The 22,907-nt window shown below is 41.5% G+C and overlaps 1 protein-coding gene and 1 non-coding gene across 3 annotated transcripts in view; both read right to left on the reverse strand.

The window, feature by feature from the left end:
- Nucleotides 1–22,907, reverse strand: part of B3GNT2 (UDP-GlcNAc:betaGal beta-1,3-N-acetylglucosaminyltransferase 2) — a 205,664-nt gene that overhangs the window by 21,621 nt on the left and 161,136 nt on the right. For both annotated transcript variants that reach the window (XM_061155215.1, XM_061155216.1), the window contains one exon: nt 4,930–4,981. In XM_061155215.1, coding sequence (XP_061011198.1) covers nt 4,930–4,981 — 52 coding nt within the window. The remainder of the gene's footprint in view (nt 1–4,929; nt 4,982–22,907) is intronic.
- On the reverse strand, nt 3,487–3,593 carry LOC133065658 (U6 spliceosomal RNA). The gene has a single exon (XR_009694930.1). It is a non-coding gene; the product is annotated as a U6 spliceosomal RNA (small nuclear RNA).

A 22,907-nucleotide genomic window follows, 5' to 3' on the forward strand; every position in this document is an offset into this window, starting at 1 on the left:
ACAATGGAGAAAAGATAGTGTCTTCAACGAGTGGAAAACTGGACAGCTACATATAAAAGAATGAAATTAGAACACTTCCTAACACCCTACACATACATAAAAAAATCTCAAAATGGATTAAAGACTTAAATGTAAGGCCAGAAACTATAAACATAGGCAGTACACTCTTTGACATAAATTGCAACACGATTCTCTCTGACCCACCTCCAAGATTAATGGAAATAAAAGCAAAAATAAACAAGTGGGACCCAATTAAACTTAAATGCTTCTGCGCAGCAAAAGAAACAATAAACAAGATGAAAACACAACTCTCAGAATGGGAAAAAATAATTGTAAACAAAGTAATTGACAAAGGGTTAATCTTCAAAATATATAAGCAGCTCATACAGTTCAATATCAGAAAACAAACAACCCAATCAAAAAATGCGCAGAAGAACACCAAACATTTCTCCAAAGACTTACAGATGGCCAATAAACCCATGAAAAGATGCTCAATGTTGCTCATTATTAGAGAAATGCAAATCAAACTACAATGAGCTATCACCTCACACCAGTCATAATTGCCATCATCAAAAAATCTACCAACAATAAATGCTGGAGAGGATGTGGATAAAAAGAAGTCCTCCTACACTGTTGGTGGGAATGTAAACTGATACAGCCATTATGGAAAACAGTATGGAGATTCCTTTAAAAACTAAAAATAAATCTACCATATGACCCAGCAATCCCACTACTGGCATATACCCTGAGAAAACTACAATTCTAAAAGACATACGTACCCCAATGTTCATTGCAGCAATATTTACAAAAGCCAGGACATAGAAGCAACCTAAATGTCCATGGAAAGATGAATGGATAAAGAAGTTGTGGTACATTTATACAATGGATTATTACTCAATATATATATATATATATACACATGGAAGCTAGAAAATTGGTACTGATGAACCTCAGAGAATGGACTTGTAGACACAGTGGGCGAAGGTGAGGGTGGGACGAACTGAAAAAGTGGCATTGACATATACACACTATCATGTGTGAAATAGATAGTTAGTGGGAAGTTGCTAAATAACACAGGGAGCCCAGTCCGACACTCTGTGATTACCTAGAGGGACAGGATGGGGGAAGCAGGCAAGGCTCAGGAGGGAAGGGATATCTATATAATTATGACTGATTCACATTGTTGTACGACAGAAACTAACACAAATTATAAAACAATTTTCCACCAATTAAAAAAAAAGTCAAATTCTCAAATAGGGGAAGACACACCCAAAAGTACTAGATGCGCTTGCCTCTGGAGAAAGGGACCAGGAGGCAGGAAGGATGCTCTTTTGTATTATGAACAACCCTAACCAACACTATTGAATTTGAAACTATGAATACATATTATTTGTTTAAAAAAATTAAATGTTGCTAAAAAAAATAAGAAAGAAATAAAGCAGAAATGAAGCCCTAAGAAATGGGGTCAGTTCTATTTTTATGGAGTTTTAGGGACATCTTTCATTTGAGACTCTAGAAATTATAATTTTCTTATTGCTTGTTAATTAAGTTTCTCCATCCAAAGGAAAAAGTCAGCTTCTGTATTTGGAAGGATGGGAGCCAGAAAATGTCCTGACTGTGGACCTTTTCCATAGTCAGCCTGGCCTGATCATGGAAAGCATGGCCTCCCCACGTGATCTGTGGGTCCTGGGCAAGTGGACTTCTCCAAAGGCATCTTTGGATGCCAATGAGAGGGCTGGCCACAGAAGGGATGCATATGAGATCTATTCTTAGCCCCTGGACTCCAGACCCCTAGATCACCTCCATGTCATCTCCTACCGCTGCTTCTGCTGGAGCCACAGCCCTGAGAAGATCCACAAGAGGCTTCAGGACTTTGCATGGCTCAGCCTGCTCCCTCACCTCATCCAGGCCTCTGAGCAGATGTCAGCTGCTTATAAAAGTTGTGCCTGGTCAGTTACTACCTGAGAACCTGAAATAGGCTTACAGTTCCCTCACTTGATTTCTCTTCCTTACACTTATTACTACTTCCCATTATGTGATCTACTTAATGTGCCCAATATGAGAGAGACAGAAAAGGAAAGAGGGAGGGAGACGGAGAGACTAATTCCTCCTCATGGCCACAAGATGGCACTATTGCTCAGAGTCTTTACTTTGAAAAGTAAATAAGGGAAGCAAAATCTAAGGCTGCTTTGGGATTCCCAGCTTCCCCCTGTCCATCTATCTGTTTCAATCTTCTTCCTCCACTCCTTGCTCCCTCTGCGGCGCCCCACCCCCCACTTCAATACTGACTTACTGATTACTGACCTTCTGGTGGGCTTGGCCAATATGACAGCAGAGGCCCTTTTGTGACCCTTGGAACAGCAAAGATTCCTGACACTGATGTTTGTCTACACAAAATACAGTGGTTGGTTCATTCAGTATGACTAGAAAGGCTCAGTATACATGCTTTTATTCTCTCTGGCTCTTGCTGATACTGCCCGGGCCCTGGCCCACAGCTTGCCGGCTTCAGGGACAATCTGTTCTCTCACCCTTCCCCTTCTTACCATGTTCGCCCCACCTCCCAGCACACCCATCTTGCAAGCTCCTGCCCTGAGATCTGGTTCTAAGGGGTCATCTAGAATGACTCTAGAGAAACTGCAAACACATACAGCATGTCTCCTGGTGGGGTTTCTGAATTCTCCTTTGTATTTTAGCCTGAGGAAGAAGCAAATCAGTGGCTTGGGGTGGTGGGTGGAGCTTGCAGTATTTTTCTAGATTTTTGTAGTTGGGAAATAAATCTCCAGGGATGGTCAGGGTTGCAGGCTAATTCCAGTACAGCAGCATCAGGGCTATGAAAACATGCACACAAAGGAAACTTCAAAGCTCTTCTTCAAATTTGAATGGGAAGGGGCCTTCGAAAGGTCATGTTAACTTTGCACCAAATGCCCTCTTGCTTTCTGATGGCCCTTCACTCTGCAGACATTTCTGGTCCAACCCGCTCATTGGGGTCAGGATTCAACAAGACCCTGAAGACGAAGACAGAAGGTAAAGCCTAGAAGCTGGGGTCTGGGTCTAACTGTTCTCTGGCTTTAAATGCTGAGGCCCGATTTCCTCTTTGCAGACTGAGCTCCATCACTGAAGGCAATCACTCCCACTCAATACAGTCTCTTCCCCAACCCTGGTCAAACCCTGACACAGGTACTTTACAAGGAGTGGTGAGAATTACTACTGTGGTGAGGTCACTTAAGGTAATAATTAGAACAATCATTAATTTCTGAGGCCTAAGTGACTCATTTATCTCTGACATGCACAGGGATCAAAGCAGAGTATTTATGACTGAGAAACAAACCTCCCATTCTTTTCCCTGCTATAGTAAATAGTGAAGAGCTTCCAAGCCTGCCTTCTTCACCCATCTCTCCCAGGGATTTTGTCTTTAATGTTTGTGTACAAAACCAACCCGCCTCTCCCTCCTCTCCACTCCTCCGTTTTTTTGTTTGTTTTTTTTTTTAAAATATGGAAAGCTTCACGAATTTGCGTGTCATCCTTGCGCAGGGGCCATGCTAATCTTCTCTGTATCGTTCCAATTTTAGTATATGTGCTGCCGAAGCGAGCCCACACTCCTCCGTTTTTAAGAACCACGGCATGTCAAGCTGCTCTTTGCCCAGCTCAGACTCTCAGCTGAGAGTGGGGGGAGGGGCTCAGCCCTCCATCCCAGCGGAGGGCACCAAACCCCTGACCTTCGGCAGGCCCAGGGTAGGTATCAGGTGGGCTCTCCCTGGAAATGTGCCATCTTGATTTTGCCGAGGTATGTACACAAGTGCCAGTCAGTCTGCCTGGGTCGGCTGGAAACCTGGCCCCATCACCTGTTTGCTGTGTGACCTTGACACACAGGTTAAGTTCCTTAACCTCTTTAAACTTCAGCTTCCCAATCTCTGAAATAGGGATAATAATAGCATCTAAGGCTGGCTTATGAAAATTACCTAAGATAAAAGATGTAAAGTGCTTACTTAGTACAGAGCCTGATACAAAATCATGTTAGCTACATGTCAGTAGCTCAAAATTCTTATTTCCAAGAACTTGGAGCTGCAGTGCAAACTGTCTTTCATGTTCTGATGTGGGCTCTAAGAAATGCTTGCTTGAGGATGCATGCTCTCCCTGCCTCCCCCAGGACCCTGGACCGTCACTGTGACAGAAATCCGAAAAAAAAAAAAAAAAGAAAGAAAGAAATCCGATCCTCTGTGTGTGTGTGTATGCACGTGTGTGTGCATGTGTGTGTGTGTATGTGTATGCGTGTTGGGGGGGGGGGGATCCCCAGCCTTACAGAGGCTGTGAGATGGGCCCAGGTCATTTTCTCCACCTTAGCACTACTGACCTTTTTTTTGGACCTTTTGTTGTGAGACCTCATCCTATACATTTCAGAACATCGTTTAGCACCATCTTCGGCCTCATCTCGCTAGGTGCCAGTAACAGCCTTCCGGTCACAACAATGGAAAATGTCTCTAGACATCACCACGTGTCCTTTGGGGGCAAAATTGCTCTTGGTTGAGGACCACTGGTCTGCGCAGATGGGGAAGTGTGGGGGCCTCTCCACAGGTACCTGGCTGAGCCAAGGTGCGGTGGCAGGAATGAGCATGATCAGAGAGGAGGTCCTCGGCCCCAGGCGAGGCTCAGGCGGACTCTGGGGACTGAGTACAGAAGGTAAACCCCTGTGGTTTTCCCTAGTAAGGAGATGGCCTGGTTTCCTTAGGAGGCAGTGCCCTGCTTGCATGAGGACCTCTGGATTCCCCATAGCCAGAACTCAAAATTGTAACCCAGTCTGGCCCCAGGAGCCCTGGTCAAGAAACAGTGCCCTAGTGCTACAGAACGGTCACCGAACGGACAGTTCTCATCTCAGGACAGCGTGCACAGCCAGGCTGACCAGGTGTGAATTCCCACTCTGCTACTACTCACTGTGTGACCTTGGGCAAACTGCTTAACCTCTCTGTGCCTTTAGGATCCTTATCTGTAAAATGAAGACAACAAGGTTGTTATGAGGATCAAAAGACTTAATGCCCATAAAGTACTTAGAACACAGCCTAGCACAGAGCAAGCACTAAGAGTGTGCTAAATAAGCCAAGATCTGAAAGGCAGGCCAGGAGGTGCGGCTTCTGTAAATCAGAATTTGCCCCTGCTGTGACCTCAGGACGAGCAGTTGTGTTTCTGGAGGTCCCTGGCCACCTGTGCCAGGGGTGGGGTTGAGAATCCCTGGGGCAGTTCCCCTGCAGAGGTAACTGTTTTTAAGGAAAGTTCATTTGAGCAGAGAGCAAATTCAGTGCAAAGAGTTCCAGAACTTCCCATTCAACAGGTCTGGGGATTAGAGTAATGGGAAAAAAACTTTTCTCTACCAATTTAGGGATTTAGGTTCAAGAGTTGGGGGTTGGGCCAGATTAACAGGAGGAAAGAAGTTTATGCATACCCTGAGTGCAGTGTAATGAGTAACTAATGAGGAACCAGAGGTAAAGGTTCATAGACCAACTTAACACAAGTGGGCAGCAGGGGGACGGGTCTGAATAGGGCTCTTCCCACCAGCAGAAACCTCTCCCCTATTATTCTCCCTCTCTTATTAACTCTATTTATCCCTTTAGACTCAGCTCAAAGAGGACCACCTCCAAGAAGCCCCCCATCTGATACAGCTGCCCATCTCTGAGGTCTCACAAATCCCTACTATGCTTGACCACACTCACTGCTTGCTCCCCACTAGACTTGACTCTCCTTGAGGGCAGGGGACAATCAGATTCAATATGCCTTGTGCACACTCAGCACTGAATATATGTTTGTAAGAAGAGGAGGTAGGGGAAAGGAAGAGAGAGAAGATAGATGTATTCGCAAGACAGCAAATAACTCATCATCTCTCTTTCTTCCCTTCATTCCCCAAGAGTGAGGCTCCAAGTGGAACCAGGACTGTTGTCAGAACCACTCTCCTCTGTCCTCCACACCCCAAGCAAAACAAGCTGGACATCATATAACTCTCAGAGACATCATGTTTGCTGCTGAAGGTGCACAAAAACAGAGGGTTCAGGGGCTGGAAGAGTGTGTGTTCCCAGAATATCCTGACTTTGTTGGAGGAATTTAAGGCTGATAACAGATTGAAAACACAACATGCTTGGGGGCAGGGGGGTGGGATGGATTGGGAGATTGGGATTGACATACACACACACACACACACACACACACACACACACACATATATATATACTACTGTGTATAAAATAGATAACTAATAAAAACCAACTATATAGCACAGGGAACTGTACTCGGCACTCTGTAGTGACCTAAATGTGAAGGAAATCTAAGGAAGAGGGGAAGGAAATCCAAGGAAGAGGGGATATATGTGTATGTGTGGCTGACTGACTTTGCTATACAGCAGAAACTGACAGAACATTGCAAAGCAACTATGTGTGTGTGCTCAGTCACGTCTGACTCTGCGACTCCATGGACTGTAGCCCACCAGACTCCTCTGTTCAGGGGATTCTCCAGGCAAGAATACTGGAGTGGGATGCCATTTCCTCCTTCAGAGGACCTCCCCAACTCTGGGATCAAACCTGTGTCTCTTGAGTCTCCGGCATGGACAGGTGGATTCTTTACCACTGCATCACCTAAAGCCAACTGAACTCCAGTTTAAAGAAAGAAGAGGGAAACAGCCCATGGTGACAATCTCTGTGGGGAAATCTTGGGATCGAGCAGATTTCCTGAGAGCAGTCAGTAGTGCTGGGAGGAGGCTGAAAGTCTGTGATAGAAGCAGCTCGAGGCCAAGCTATGGGGTGACCCAGCAGGAGATCCGTCGTGGGAATCTCAGAGCTTGTAGGACTGCTCTGCCACTTCTGGGCACACATCAGACCTCCAGTTATTCACAGACTTCTCTTCCCACAGGCATCAGGTTAATATTTTAAACATTAACTCTGTTTTGTTTTGCTTCCGTTTTCTGTTTGTTGAGACCACCTGTGCTCAGGAGGGGTTAGCCATACGCGTGCCATCTTTATTACCATATGCAGAGCTCACTATTGTCTTACTTGATATTTTGACCCCTTCACTCCATCTCCAACCTCATTTTTCTCTTCTATCATTCTTTCTGTCCAGCCAATCTGTATTTCTATTTGTATCTAGGCCCAAGATTAATATTATTTTGTGCATATCTTTGAAAATATCCTTCAGTGGTCTTTTGGTTTACATGTCATTCTTTTCTCACTTTTTTTTTTCCAGTCAAGATTATGAGATTTTGAGATGGTTCCAAGTTAATATAAAAGAAAAAATGGACCTTTTATCTGCTGAATGGTACTCATCATCTTCATATAACAATTTATTTACCTACTTTTCCTACGAATAAGCTTCTAGGTGTTTCCAAATCTTCACCATTACAAACAATTCTACAAGAGCATACCCACACATTTCTTTGGGGGCCTGGGCAAGAGAGTCTCTGGGCTTAGCATCCCTGAGTGCAGGGTTGTAGAATTGGTCCATATTCCATTTCACTTAACACTTCAATCTGCTTCCCAGAAAGACTGTACCCATTAACATTCCCATGAGGTTTTCTGCTTTCCTTCACCTTTGGTGGTACTTGATATCATCCAACTTTTTAACACTTGCCAATCTGGCATGTGTAAGACCCACCTCTCCTTCTTAACCACATTTTCCTCCTGTCTTGGTCTCCTGCTTCCCCTTTCAAAGCCTCACATTGTTCTTTCTCACTGGCTCAGGGAAGGGATGTGAAACCTGAAGTACCAGAAGGACGGAGGAGGAAGAAGTATCTCCTTCTAGCTTTTGAGTGTCAAAATCCTTCACTCATGGGGGACCAAAGAAGTTTCAGAGCACAGAAAAGAGATTTAGGAGGAAAATATTATGGAAAAAAGGGGGAAGTCAAGCAATCACTTTGGCCCAGCCTGACCTAAACCATGATGGCTGGGCTGAGTGAAGTAGAATGTCAAAAAAGAAGGAAAGAAAAGTTCTGTGATTTGCAAACCAGACAGTGATGTTGAGGCAGCAGCACAGATACAGGAAGTGGACTTTAGGGGCACTAAGGAGGGTCAGGGTCTGTGGTTCCCTAGATGGTGTCTTCATGTAATACTTCTCAATTTGGCTAGTTGTTACAGATAATGTGTTATTTTACCAGATAATAATATTACCAGATATTTTCATTTTCCCAAAAGAATCCAAAATTAGAATTTTTATGTGGAAGCTCGCCTTCAAAAAAAAAAACAAAAGGTCACTGTGGGAAACTACAAACATATTTAAAGTTAGGCAAAAAAATAAAAATAAAGTTAGGTAAAATGGTATAATGAACTTCCTCGTACCCATGACTAAGTTTCAACAGTTATCAACTCATGACCAATTTTGTTTCTTTTATAACCCCACCCTTCTCTAGTCCTGGATGAGTTTAAAGTAAATCCCAGACTCATAATTTTCTTTGTAAAGATAAGAACTCACTTTTTTAAAAACCATAACACAGTATCATAACTAAATAAACCATAGTAATTTTCAAATAGTCTGTCAGTGTTAAACTTTACAGTTTCTCTTGGTAGTTATAAATATTTATTTTACATTATTTTTATTTTTGTAGTTTGTTTGAAATAGGATCCAAAGTCTATACAGTGCAAGTGATTAATGTTTTTAAGTTTCCTTTAATCTCTAGATTCACTCCCCACCTTTTTGACCCTGGCGATATATCTGTTAATGAAGGCAGGGCATAAAGTGTTCTACAGTCTGGATTTCGTTATGTCATTTAATATGTTTCCTCTGTCTTCTGCATTTCCTGCAAACTGGTAGCTGGATATAAACACTAGACCTCTCATTTTTAAAAAAATGTTCATAATCTTTTCAAAAAAATCTTTAAATACTGTCTGAGCCAGATAAAAACCTCTTGGACTGGATCTAGCCCGTAAGCTACTAATTTGCTACCCCTGTCTTAGATGTTAGTAGATCACAGACAAAAAGGTTCAGAGAACTTTGTCCTGAGCAGAGCCCCCAGGGAGAGAACAAAATTCTGAATGAACATGTATAGCAGACCTGTGTCTCATTTTCTGGGCTTCCTAGGTGGCTCAGTGGTAAAGAATCTGCCTGCTAATGCAGGAGACACAGGAGATGCGAGTTCGATCCCTGGGTTGGGAAGAGCCCCTGAAGCAGGAAATGGCAACCTGCTCCAGTATTCTTGGCTGGAAAATTCCATGGACAGAGGAGCCTGGCAGGCTACAGTCTATGGGGTCACAAAGAGTAGGACACAACTGAATGACTGAGCACGCACCCACACCTCATTTTCGGACAGAATCCCATTCGGAGAGGCATCAAGACCTTAGAGAAGGGAGGTGTGTGCAGCATGTCGAGGCAGACAGAGCCCGGCGTAGCCCGGCAGGGTGACCTGTGGGCACTGGGGGGCAGCACAGCGGTGGAGCGAGGCCCAGTCCTGAGGGGCCCTGTGCCCCCAGAGAAACCAAGGAGCACCCGCCCCTTCCTCTCATGCCGTGGGAAGTCCTCCAGAACTAGACACCCTGAGGAAAGAGGAGCGGACCCCATGTGGCTGAGATGAAGACCGAGACATTGATGGCATGGGAAACTGGAACTAGAAGTTCAGTTGTGTCGAGGAAAACAGAGAAGCTTATGTTATTTCCTCACTTGAGTCTGTGGACTGAGGTTTGTATTCGTGACAAGGGGATTCCCGAGAGACTTCTGACAGCACACCTCAGAGCTGAGGCATTTGAGGGCAGTGGCCTCTTTCTTCTCTGTGGAAGAACTGGACTGAGGAAATGAGGGGCCCTCAGAGGCTGCTCATGATTCTAGAAATCCTCCTTTCTCTTCTTTCTGTAGTGGCTCAGAGGGTAAAGAATCTGTCTGCAATGCAGGAGACTAGAGTTTGGTCCTTGGATCTGGAAGATCCCCTGGAGGAGGGCATGGCAACCCACTCCAGTATTCCTGCCTGGAAAATTCCATGGACAGAGGAGCCTGGTACGCTGCAGTCCATGGGTTCGCAAAGAGTTGGACACAACTGAGAGACTAACACTTTGATAGAAATATTTGTCTAACTTCCTGGACTTTGTCTTTTAAAAACCTTTGAGTGTACCTCATAATTTACTAACAGATTTTGTTTTTCAGTCGGAACTGGGGCACTTTGTTTACAGTAGAAAAATTTTTACTATATTCATTTACTGTCATGTTTAGTCATTTTCTGGGTTTATATTTTATTTTTACATTTCTTTATCTCTTTTCCATTAAGTCTTTTGTTTACTTGTATCTTGCAAGTTAAGTATATGTGGTAAGTCAAATGTTCTTTAGCAGTAATGGGCAATTAACTTAAAACAAACAATAAACATTTTCTTTTCTACCTTTGGTCCTAACAATAATCAGAACTTTAATTCTTTTCTATGAGAAAAAAAATTTTTTTTTTTTGCTTTTCATTGCCTACCGAATGGGCTTCCCAGGTGGTACTAGTGGTAAAAGAACCTGCCTGCCAATGCAGGAGACATGGGTTCAACCCCTGGTTGGGGAAGATCCCCTAGAGAAGGGGATGGCAACCCACTCCAGTATTCTTGCCTAGAGAATCCCATGGACAGAGGAGCCTGGCAGGCTACATTCCATAGAGTCGCAGAGTTGGACACGACTGAAACAACTTAGCATGCACGCATGACTACCAAATAAAAGCAAAAAGTATTCAAAAGAACGAAAAAGATCATCATATAGTGGAAAAGACATGTTTGATAATAAAAAATTAAGAACACTGAGTATTTATGACCTTAAAATATAGCTATAAAATACAGAAAGGAAAATGGACATAAATATAAGAAACTTTCATTTTAGAAAAAAAATTATAGTAAGAGATTTTACTGTCCTATCCTCAGTGAGGCTTGAATTCAACTGCACAATAAAAGAAATGCAAATATGGCAGCTTAATCAAAGAGAGTAGTTTTCCTAACTAAGGGGAAGTCTAGCAGGCCTCCAGAACCTGTAGAGTATGGAAATTATCACGTGTTTGGGCTCCTCCTAACTTGAGGCTGTGTGGAATTCGTGACCTTGAAGGATAGCAGAACATGCCACCCTGAAATATGCCAGAGATCCACCCCTCTCTCCCTATCCCCTCTTCAGCTTCTCTGCTTGTCTACTGTTGGACCTGCCTCACCATGCGAGTGACACAACATTTCTCCATCTCTCTAGCCTGTCCCACCAGCTCTTCTCTTAACCAGTCCCCTCTATTTCAGCAACATACTCCTAGGCTGTTTGAGTGGTGACATTCCCAGATGAGCCTGGAATCAGGATACCCTTGTGAATACACCCTTGAATGTTCTTCAACTCTCACTTTAGCCCCTGAGCCTATCCCAGCCCTGAAGAAAAAAAAAAAATCTCTTAGAGATATAATTAATAGATATCTTGTACTCTGTATAACTTCCAACTGCCCATGGCAATTGCCCATATGGTGTCATACATCACATGCTAAGCCACAGACAGGATCTCTATTAGTTCAAAAAGAACAGAAATGATACGTGCTATATTCTCAGGCCAAAAGAGGATGAAATATAAAGTAACAACCAAAACAAATAAAAATAAACCAAGTACTTGAAAACATAAAAATTCTTACTGAGTCAACAGTTGAATTGGAAAGGAAATCAAGAACACATAAGGAGTTTATTCAGAAAACAATGATGTTTAAAACATGCCACAGTAAAATACAAAAAACAAGCAAAAAAAAAAAAAAAATGCAACAGTAATCTCTGTGGAATGCAGTGAAAACAGTACTTTTAGGAAATTTTATGTTTTAAAATTTTCTTATTTTTGGTGGTTGGTAAAAGGGAACATTTTAGAAAGAATTCAACTACAATAGAGGGAAGAAGAGAGCCAGACTAAAGAGGAAGAAGAAAATATGACCATAAAAGCAGAAGGACATCATTTTGAAAGTGAAAAATAACTTCTCTGGATCAGTAAATGAAAACAAAAGCTCAGTATTTGAAAAGTAAAGGCATTTCAATAAAATATGAATTGTGAAAGGAGATAATAACCAATATATAAAAATTTTAAATGAAAATAGAACACAAAAGCACATGCTAATAAAATTTGAACACATGAATGAAAAGTACTATTTTTTTTATAATATATTAAAGTCCATATTTAACCTAGTAAATATTAAACCAATAACTTGGGGAGGGAGAAGGAAATTTAGAAAATTAGAAGGAAATTTAGCCATTTAGTCATGTCCAACTCTTTTGTGATCCCATTGACTACGGAATTCTCCAGGCCAGAATACTGGAATGGGTAGCCATCCCCTTTTCCAGGGGATCTTCCCAATCCAGGGATCGAACTTAACCCAGGGATTGAACCCAACCCAGGGATTGAACCCAGGTCTCCCACATTACAGGCAGATTCTTTACCAGCTGAGCCACCAGGAAAGCCCAAGAATACTGGAGTGGGTAGCCTATCCCTTCTCCAAGGGCTCTTTCCAACCTAGGAATCAAACCAGGGTCTCCTGCTTTGCAGGCAGATTCTTTACCAGCTGAGCTACTAGGGAAGCCCCAAATATATAAAAATTTTAAATTAATATAGAACACAAAACATATGCTAATAACATTTGAACATATGAAAGAAAAGTACAATTTTTTTTTTTTACAATATTGAAGTCCATGTTTAACCTAGTAAATATTAAACTAATAACTTGGGAAGGGGGAAGGAAATTTGAAATTTACTCAAATGGAAGTATATAGGTGTGTGTGTATATACACACACACACATATATGTGTGTATAGCAATGGTGTTCTGTTGCTGCATAACAAATTACCACAAATTCAGTGACTTAAAATAACACATATTTATTATCTTACAGTTTCTCTGGCTCAGGAGTTCAGGTGCAGCTTAGTTGGGTTCCTGGTTCAGAGTTTCACAGGTGGTAATCAAAGCATTCACACCTGGTGACTTGACTAGGGGAAAATTTAGGGGTTCCAAGCTCACTGATTGTTGGCAGAATTCATTTCCCTGTGGCTGTGTGCCTAAGGCCCCAGCTTCTTACTAACTGTTGGCTATCTTCAGGTCCTAAGGCCACCTATGGCTCCTTGCCACGTGGCCTCTCCATTGGCTATTTGCAACATGGCAGTTTGCTCCTTCAAGGCCAATCAGAGAATCTCTCCAGTCAATCTGTCTATCTGTCGATCTGTATCGATATCTATCATATGTAATTAAGGAGAAACATCTCATCATCTTTGCCATCGTACACTATTGATAGTTAGAAGCAAGTCACAGGTTCCACTTGCATCTAACAGGAGGGGATTGATTATACAAGAGTGTTATTTATTGGAGGTCACCTTAGGGTGTGTCCACCATAGTATGTGAGTGTGTGTGTGCACGTGTCCTCAGTTGTGTCTGACTCTCTGTGACCCCAAGGACTGTAGCCTGCCAGGCTCCTCTGTCCATAAAATTTTCCAGGCAGAAATGCTGGATTGGGTTGCCATTTCCTACTCCAAGAGATCTTCCTGGGATTGAACTCATATCTCCTGCATTGGCAGTGGATTCTTCACCAAAGTGCCACCTGGGAAGACCCCACCACAAAATGGGTGAATGCTAAATCCTCCCAAACTTTCCAAGACTAATTACCTACTTTGAAAAATGGAAATCGAGTTCTAGCCCTTTAAGGCAGGACTAACTCTTCAAAAGAGACACGAGCTGCAGGCAATATATTAATACTAAGCCTTTGAGAACACAGCATTACTGGTTGGGGCATAGACTTGGATTACTGTGATATTGAATGGTTTGCCTTGGAAATGAACAGAGATCATTCTGTTGTTTTTGAGACTGCATCCAAGTACTGCATTTCAGACTCTTGTTTACTATGATGACTACTCCATTTCTTCTAAGGGATTCTTGCCCACAGTAGTAGATATAATAGTCATCTGAGTTAAATTCACCCATTCCAGTCCATTTTAGTTCGCTGATGCCTAAAATGTTGACGTTCACTCTTGCCATCTCCTGTTTGACCACTTCCATGAGAAATGCTGGACTGGATGAAGCACAAGCTGGAATCAAGATTTCTAGGAAAAATATCAATAACCTCAGATATGCAGAAGACACCACCCTTAAGGCAGAAAGTGAAAAAGAACTAAAGAACATCTTGATGAAAGTGAAAGAGGAGAGTGAAAAAGTTGGCTTAAAACTCAACATTCAGAAAACTAAGATCATGGCATCTGGTCCCATCACTTCATGGCAGATAGATGGGGAAACAATGGAAACAGTGACAGACTTTATTTTTTTGGGCTCCAAAATCACTGCAGATGGTGACTGCAGTCATGAAATTAAAAGACGCTTACTCCTTGGAAGGAAAATTATGACTAACCTAGGCAGCATATTAAAAAGCAGAGGCATTACTTTGCAAACAAATGTCTGTCTAGTCAAAGCTGTGGTTTTTCCAATAGTCACGTATGGATGTGAGAATTGGACTATAAAGAAAACTGAGCACCGAAGAATTGATACTTCTGAACTCTGGTGTTGGAGAAGACTCCTTGGACAGCAAAGAGATCCAACCAGTCCATCCTAAAGGAAATCAGTCCTGAATATTCATTGGAAGGACTGATGCTGAAGCTGAAACTCCAATCCTTTGGCCACCTGATGCGAAGAATCATCTCATTGGAAAAGACGCTGATGCTGGGAAAGATTGAAGGCGGGAGGAGAAGCGGATGACAGAGGATGAGATGGTTGGATGACATCTCTGACTTGATGGACATGAATTTGAGTAAGCTCCGGGAGTTGGTGATGGACAGGCAAGCCTGATGTTGCAAAGAGTTGGACACAACTGAACTGAAATGAACCGAACTGAGAACGCAGCCTTGGGCTCTCATCCATATGTACTTTAATACTTACTGAAGCATCCCAGTCTACAACTCAGTCTGTGACTCTAACCTCTGTCCTCCACTTCTCTCTGGGTTCAAACCCTATTGTACTGTCAATCCCTGGTTTCACTTTCTTGGCTTTATAAGCAGCTTTCCCTATGGAATCTTGTTCTCTCTGACTGTTATACTGTCCAGCTAAGGCCATGTGCACAATGCATATAGCTTTAGGAGTCTAATAACATTCTAGGTCATCACCTCTTGGTTTCCTCTCCTGTCCTATAACCTCTCTTTTCCACTAAGTATTGCAAACTTTCTGATCCACATGCTAAAGGGCCTGTGACTGCCATTATGAAGAGCTGTGGGCCACAGTTTACAAAGTCTTGCCTAGCAAAGGCCTTCTAGGGATGGACTGGAGTGAAATTGGAAAGCCCTGGGGCTGACTTTGTTAGTGATGACAAAGGTCAAATGTATTTCTTGGTCAGTCTTTATTAGGGTGTTCACAGGGGAGTTGATGAACAGACTTGGTCTTCACTTAAAGCAGCTCTGCTAGTCCACACCTTGTTTCTGAACCTTGAAAGTATGGCCTATTGCATAGTTTATCCCAAGATATAAAAACACACAAGGCTTGATCCTGAAATCTAATAAAGGTAATGTACAAAGAATACTATAGGCCATGTATTCACAATGGAGTGATAGCTCACTGCAATCTGATGGAGCAATTTGATTCTCTAGGGGGCTAAAAAATCTTATTCATTTTTACATAGAAAGTGCAGGTATACAGACAGTATATACGCAGATACATAGTATATCTGTGGAATTAAAATTACATGGGGGTCAATTAAGAAAAAAATGTCAAAAATCCTTATTATGGGTATAATAATGAGGAAAAGGGTAAGAAGCACTGCTTTAGCTGTTGTGGAATCCGGTGTTGCAAAACACAGCTCAGAGGACACTCAAGACAGTGGCGTACAGTTTATTACACCAGCGGGTCCAAGGGGAATCAGTTCCCAGCAAGGACCCTGATGTTTCTGAGAGCCCCGGTTTTATACCCCCTTCTATGTGACTGGTTACATGTTAGCAACCTCTTTCTTGTATGTGATTGAGTTTTACAACAAGTAGGTGCTAGGAGAACAAACAATTAAGGTTAAAGGTGGTGGGGGGGGAGCGGCGGTGATGATTGTACATCAAGGAGGATGTCTCCATGGTTAATCTAACAGGGCCAGCCTGACCTCAACTATAATCTCCGTTTGTCATCTATAGGGAGAGAAGTCTCCAGGAAAGTCTCCAGGAGAGAATAGCATTTATGTCTTCTCCACTAGCAATGGTTTCCTCACTCTTGGGCAGGGTTCAGGCCCAGTTCGCATCCTGTCTTTAAAATAGATGACAGGTGTCAAGATGGAATCTCTCCTGCTTTCCTCACACTGGCCCCAACGTAGGGAATCTTCACCTGATCAAAGCCACCCACAAATCTCACATTAAAATAGACATAGATTTCACTAATATTTATTTATGGCCAAAGAGGCTTTATCCCAAGAATGACTGAAGTGTTTGACACAAAGGCAACTGTTATTAATAATTACAATAAAATATCACACAATTCACTGGATTAAATAATGAAAAATGTGATGATTTCAACAGATGCTGAAAGAGCATTTGATAAAATTCAATAGTCACTTTTCACTTATAAAAAGAGGAATAGAAATGTATTACAATAACTTGATACAGAGTTACTTAAAACAAAGCTGGTTTTATCTTTAATGTAAAGCAGACAATAAAAATAGAAGCAAAACAGGAAGCCCTATGAGTCCCACTTCCACCCCAGTCACCTAAAATGATCATCTGGCCACTGCGGTAATATGGAGGCTTCATGTGAATTAATGAAACAGTTGAGTAAAGTGGATGAATATAAGATACAGTGTATATTCAAAACACAATTCCTTTGAACTCATTAGAAATATTAATTAAAAATGAGATCCTATTCACAATAACAAAAAAGAAAATACCAAATTTAGAATTTCAGTCATATTCAGTATGATCTAATTCATGTTTTCAAAAATCATGTAGGTTTCATGTGTTTATAAATGTATTTAAATGAATAATGGAGACGCCTGGAAGTCTGAGACCAGTGCTTTTCCCAAAAGAAGGGAAAAGGATAGAAAGAGTAAGGAAGGGCTTGCCAGCATCTGCTGATTTTCTTCTAATGATAATGTATTAACACAGAATTTTTATAATTTTTAAAACTTTACAGAACAGAATTTATGACCCCATTTTGTCAAATTACAGATACATTTGTGTATACTTAGAAAATCTCTCAAAAGATGATCACTCAAACTTAAGAGTAGTTACATAGAGATGGTGGGGTTTTCAATGATTTTCATTGTGATTTTTCTTTTCAATATTGTTTGATGTTTTACGATGAGCATATGCTATTTTTATAATAAAAAGTCACAGAGATATCTTCATTTTGAAAAGAAACCAACAGAATCTAAGGAGTGCTATTCATGACAAACAAGGACACTTTTAAGACTAAGGAAGCAGAAGAATATAAACTAATGGAAAAATAGATCATGTTCCTATTTATAATTTATAGCACACTCACGTATAAATATAATACAGATAAATCTTCTCAAGCTATAAATAGGCTATATAATCAATTAGCCTTTCAAAACAAGAAACTTCCTGTTAAAATATTTATCCTACTCTCCTTTTATGAAACCCAATGAACAAAGCAAAAGAAATGAAAAATAGAGGGAGACTTCCATTTTCAAAGAGACAGGGAAGGGCCAAACCTGTCAATGAGAAGCTGTTAAGTAAACCTGTTGATTACTGAGGGATCAGAATCAGAACAGGGAAGAGAGATGCCAGGTACCTCCTTAGATCCATGGTAGGACCCAGATCTTCTCAAAGAACCATGATGGAAAGTTGGCTGATGACATCTTTATTGCATTTATGAGTTATGGTAGCACAGGCTGCCTGTAGAGATTGGAGAATGCCCCACAGAGAGTGGGACCTATACTGCAGAGGCTCAGAAGAGGCAGGGCTGCAGGAGCCACATGCTGACCTCGCGTGCAGAGGGGGAGACATGTGGCAACAATGCACAGGATGAAGTAAGGGGTAGAGGAAATAGAGGCAGGGCCCACCAGACTGCATTACAGGAATTTTATGGGTCTAACACGGGTTTCCAGAACACTAAAAGCTAAGAGGAGATGGTCCCCAAGGGAAAGGAAATAACTGAAAGGGTGTTTGAAACAATAAGAACTGTTGAAGTTGAAAGACTTTAATTCCCTCACCAGCTTCTCTACTTGTCATACTGTTATTTAACCAGTAGCAGACCTTATTCAATGACAAGTAATAATCAAAAAGAAACCACCATAGGGACTTCTCTGGCAGTCCAGTGGTTAAGATTTTGAGCTTCCAATGCAGGGGGCATGGGTTCAATCCCTGATCAGGGAGTTGAGATCCTGTGTGTCTCATGATCAAAAAAACCAAAAACATAAAACAAAGCAATATCGTAACAAATTCAATAAAGGCTTAAAAAAATGATCCACACCAGGAAAAAAAAAAACTACTTAAAAAAAAGAAACCTTAATGGGATTTACGCATAGAAATTGTAGAGAAAGGGAATACACACAAAAGCTACTTAAAAAGTAAATATCACAAGAGGAATTACCCAAAGAAACAGAAGACATATTCAGATAAATTTTCTATATTCTCAAGGAAAGTTCAGCTAACACATCTTTCTAGAAAAGGACCACAAAGAAAAGATACAAGAATTCAAAGAAGTGATTTTAAAAATGAAAGAAAAAGATTAAAAGCAAGCTAGTAGATATAGGATAAATATGGAAGAGTAAGACTCAATAGAGATGGAATCTACATTAGATGCAACAGGACATAGAATGCAAATAACTGACTGAGCAGTTGGAACCATACTGGAAAGAATCCAGGAAATTACACAGTATGAATAACAGCAACAAAAAAAACACAAGATTTGTTCATGTTTCTAGAGTAAACTGCTTGTTATAGAAGACCAGTAGGGATCCTTGGCATTTCTGAAGAAGGAAAATACAAGGAATTAAATATAAATTATTTTCAAAAATAAAATAGATGAGAACTTACTTGAAACAAAGATGACTTAAACCTACAAATCAGAAGGGCATATACTGATACATTCCAAGCAAAACTGGTATAGACTCTTCAACATCAGAATATATCCCATTGAAGTTATAAAACATTAGCAATAAAGAAAGTTTCGTGTGGATGGTCAGATAGTTAGCAAACCATATAAAGAGAGAAAAATCAAGTTTCTTCAGGCTCCTTCCCAACGCCAAAAGACAGAAGACCAACATCTAGAAAAGTCTGAAGGAAAGAAAATACGATTCAAGGATTGGGAACGTGCGAAGTTATCCCTCAGGTAACTTAGGCAATAGACAAACAATCTTAGGCATGCAAAAACTTTAGGGAATAAAGTGCTCAGGAAACTTCTAGAAAAACAACTTTTAAATGAAATCCATTCAACCAAACAATGAGTGAAAATAAATTCTAGAATATAGAACCTAGGTGCATTCGTTTCCTAGGGCTGCCATAACAAAACACCACAAATTGGGTGGTTTAGAACAATATCGTGGCACAATTCTGGAGTCTAGAATTCTGAAATCAAGGTGAGGGCCAGGCCATGCTCCCTCTGAAGGAGCTAAGGAAGGATCCTTCCTTGCCTCTTCCAGATTCTTTTAGTAACAGACATTCTTGGGTTTGGGTCAGCATAACTCCAATCTTCACGTGGTGTTCTCCCTACATCTCTTTACATAGTCTTCCCTCTGTGCAGGTCTAGGTTCAAATGTCCCTTTGTATAAGGACACCAGTCATATTGGATTAAAGCCTACTCTAATGACTTCATTTTAATTTGATCACCCCTGTAAACACTCTATTTTCAAATTGGTCACATGCTGAGGTACTAGGAATTAGGACACAAACATACCTTTTTGGAGAGGACACAACTGAACACATAACAATGAGGTAACATGGAAGGTAGCACTGAATCCATTAAATATAAAGCCAAAACTAAACAGCAGCAAGAAGTACATTTAGAGAACAAAATTAAATGAGGTAAACATCAACAAGGGAATATAATAAAAGTCAAGAGATAGAGTTGGATATGGTCTAAAGTGTAAGTGTGGGAAATTCCTCATCATTCAAGCAGAAAGTCATTAGATACTAAATACTTAAAATTGAAACTTCTCTTTTTTTTTTTTTAAAGCATAACAAACTCAATCCTTTAATGTTTTTCATTCTGTTTTTAATTCTAAGAGAATTAACCTGTTAAGAACTTGTGGTGAAGAAACAACCAGTTGAGTCATTTCTAAGTTTTGCTTCAATTCCCTCTAACATAAAATTTAAGTAAAACAATACTAAATTTGTTTTTTATCTAAAATGGTGTACAGAGTATAATCCCATTTTTTAAAATTCTTTTAGTTACTCTATTTATCCACATACACACAATAGAGTCTCTAATGATGTTTTGTAAATGTTGGGAATAGTTTTAGGATTCATAATGAGTTTTTTTACAATTTTTATGGTACTTTTTTCTATATTACTTGAATTTTTATAATGAATATATGTTATTTTAAACAAAAAACAATAAAATCATTGTTTCACATTATTTTCCCAAAAGCTTGCTTGGTAGGCATTAGGAGTGGGACTCAACTTCAGGTCCTAGGAGATGGCAGATCCAGGAGGCAGGGGGTGGGATCTCAGGGTGCTGTGACAGCCGACTCAAGGTGACTGGGCTATTAGGAGGCCCTTTTCCAGCTGGGGTCCAGTTTCACAGCAATTGTGGCAGAAAACCCCTCAAGGGCAAATGCCACCACAGGCATTAAGGATCCTTTTTCAACAGTCAGACCCAGTCCCCAAAGAAGACACATGGCTTTAAGTTCAGCAAAATGAGCCAGGACTGCCTTCCAACTTTTGACAAAGTCGAAGTTTTTGCTTTATTGTGACAATGAAAAAGCCAGCGCCTCTAGTAATCAAACCAGAGGCTGGCTCCATTCTTCTGGACTCCCAGCAAGAAAGCTGCCCACGAGACTGTCCTGTGTGACCACAGGACACAGCTGAGCGGCCAAGTTTCCACTCCATCTTACAAGCTAGACTTTTTTGACAGGAAGGGTTTCTGGGCTCATAACAATCATCATCATTTGCATATTAGATTGTTACTCTTCTTATGTCTGGTGGTCACCAAATGTTCGACAAGAAATTTTTCTTTGCCTACTTTTCTTCCTGAACTTTAGTGGAGGTTTCCGTGGATACAGCAGGCAGCCAACTGAGGTTTTGTGAGGCGGAGTACACCCCAAAAAAGTTGTAGGCTTCCAGCCTTACTTCCTGAAAGTTGGTGCTGGCCCTCACATTCCCTCTGTCTAGCCTACATAACACAACAGATGTCCCGGCAGGAGACACCAGCTCGGCGGCAGCAGCAGGTGCAGGGACAAGGCAGAGGCGCAGAGGCAGGCCGTCTGCAGTGGGAACAGGGTCTGACTTCACCAGCAAGTCCTGTGGGGCCTGAGGCCCTAGGAGAGCTACCTAAGCCTGAACGCAGGCTGAGAGCAGACGGGGCTCTGCCGTTGGGCTGGGGATCATATGCAACTAGTGTCTTCAGGGGACAGTATCCCTGGACAGGTTGTCAAAGTAACACACTCACAGAGGCAAGGGTAGGCCTTCGAGAAGCACAGAGAAACACAGCAGGAGTCTGAGGGCAGCCCCTGCCAGCAGCCTGGAAAAACTTAGAAAATGTGGTCTGTACTCACTTTTTTTAAAGCCAGAAAGATAATAAAATTATTTGTTAAAACACACAGCAAATGAATTTATTTAAAACAAAATTGTATTACAAATACCGTGATGCCTATGTTCTGAATCTAAGTCCTAGAATTGTCTGTTGCGATTTGTCCATCTCCTCTTTGCCCTCTAATTAAGTGTAAGTGTTAGTTGCTCAGTTGTGTCAGACTCTTTGCAACCCCATGGACTGTAGCCTACCAGGCTCCTCTGTCCATGGGATTTCCCAGAACTTTGTCCTCTAGATACTTCTAAGAGCAGGGTTGATTATTCAGAGAGGCTGCGTCTCAGAGGTTGTTGCATTCAGGCAAGGCAGCAGAGGACATCTTACCTCCTGCCCTGACCTTTGGATTACTTGTGGCTCCCTCACCACCCTGTACCCTTCAGTTCCTTGGTTCCTGATCGATTTCTTCTGTGTCACTACCTGGCAAGGCTTTTTCTTCTGATGGCTCTAATTTGGGCAGATGGCTTTTGCTCATTTAGCCAAATCTTCTCTATACCAAAATTTATATCTCTAGAGAGCTCCCTCAGCTTATTAAAAACATGATTTTATTCATTGAGTGAAAGTGTGTGTGTGCTCAGTCACTTCAGTCGTGTCCGACTCTGTGTGACCCCATGGACTATAAAGCCACCAGACTCCTCCGGCCATGGGGATTCTCCAGGCAGAATACTGGAGTGGGTTGCCATTTCTTCCTCCAAGAGATCTTCCCAGGGATCGAACTCGAGTCTCTTGTGTCTCCTGCATTGGCAGGTGGGTTCTTTACCACTAGCACCACCTGAAAAGTCTGAGTGAAGGTAGATTTTATGAACAAACAGCAAAGTGAATATGGTCCTCTCCCTACAGTCTTCCAGCTGCCCACAGTAAGAGCTGACAGAAATCTCTGCCCATTCTGGTTTCAAATCTTGGGTGACTCTGTTCAGCCATATTTATGTGAGCCAATTCCTCAGCTCATTCACTCCTCAGCCTGCTCGTACTGGCTCTGCCTCCTCTATTCCACTGATATACTCTTTCAAAGACCATCAGTGAGTCCCTATTCATGCTGAAAACGATTGACATGCTTCAGCTGTCACTTCCCTAATCCATCTGCTCACATGCGAAACTACTTTCTCTCTGTCTTTAAATTCCCTTCACCATTGATTTCTCTCACATTTTTCTGTCAGTTTTTCTCACCAGCTTCACAACCATTCCTCCCACTCTTCAGTGGGCTTCTATTCCTCTCCAACCCTTTCAGAGTTCTATTCTCAATGAGCAAGCTCTTTTATCCTCACATTTTAACTACTAAA

This window comes from Dama dama, chromosome 11, assembly GCF_033118175.1.
Source record: "Dama dama isolate Ldn47 chromosome 11, ASM3311817v1, whole genome shotgun sequence".
NCBI classification, from domain to species: domain Eukaryota; kingdom Metazoa; phylum Chordata; class Mammalia; order Artiodactyla; family Cervidae; genus Dama; species Dama dama.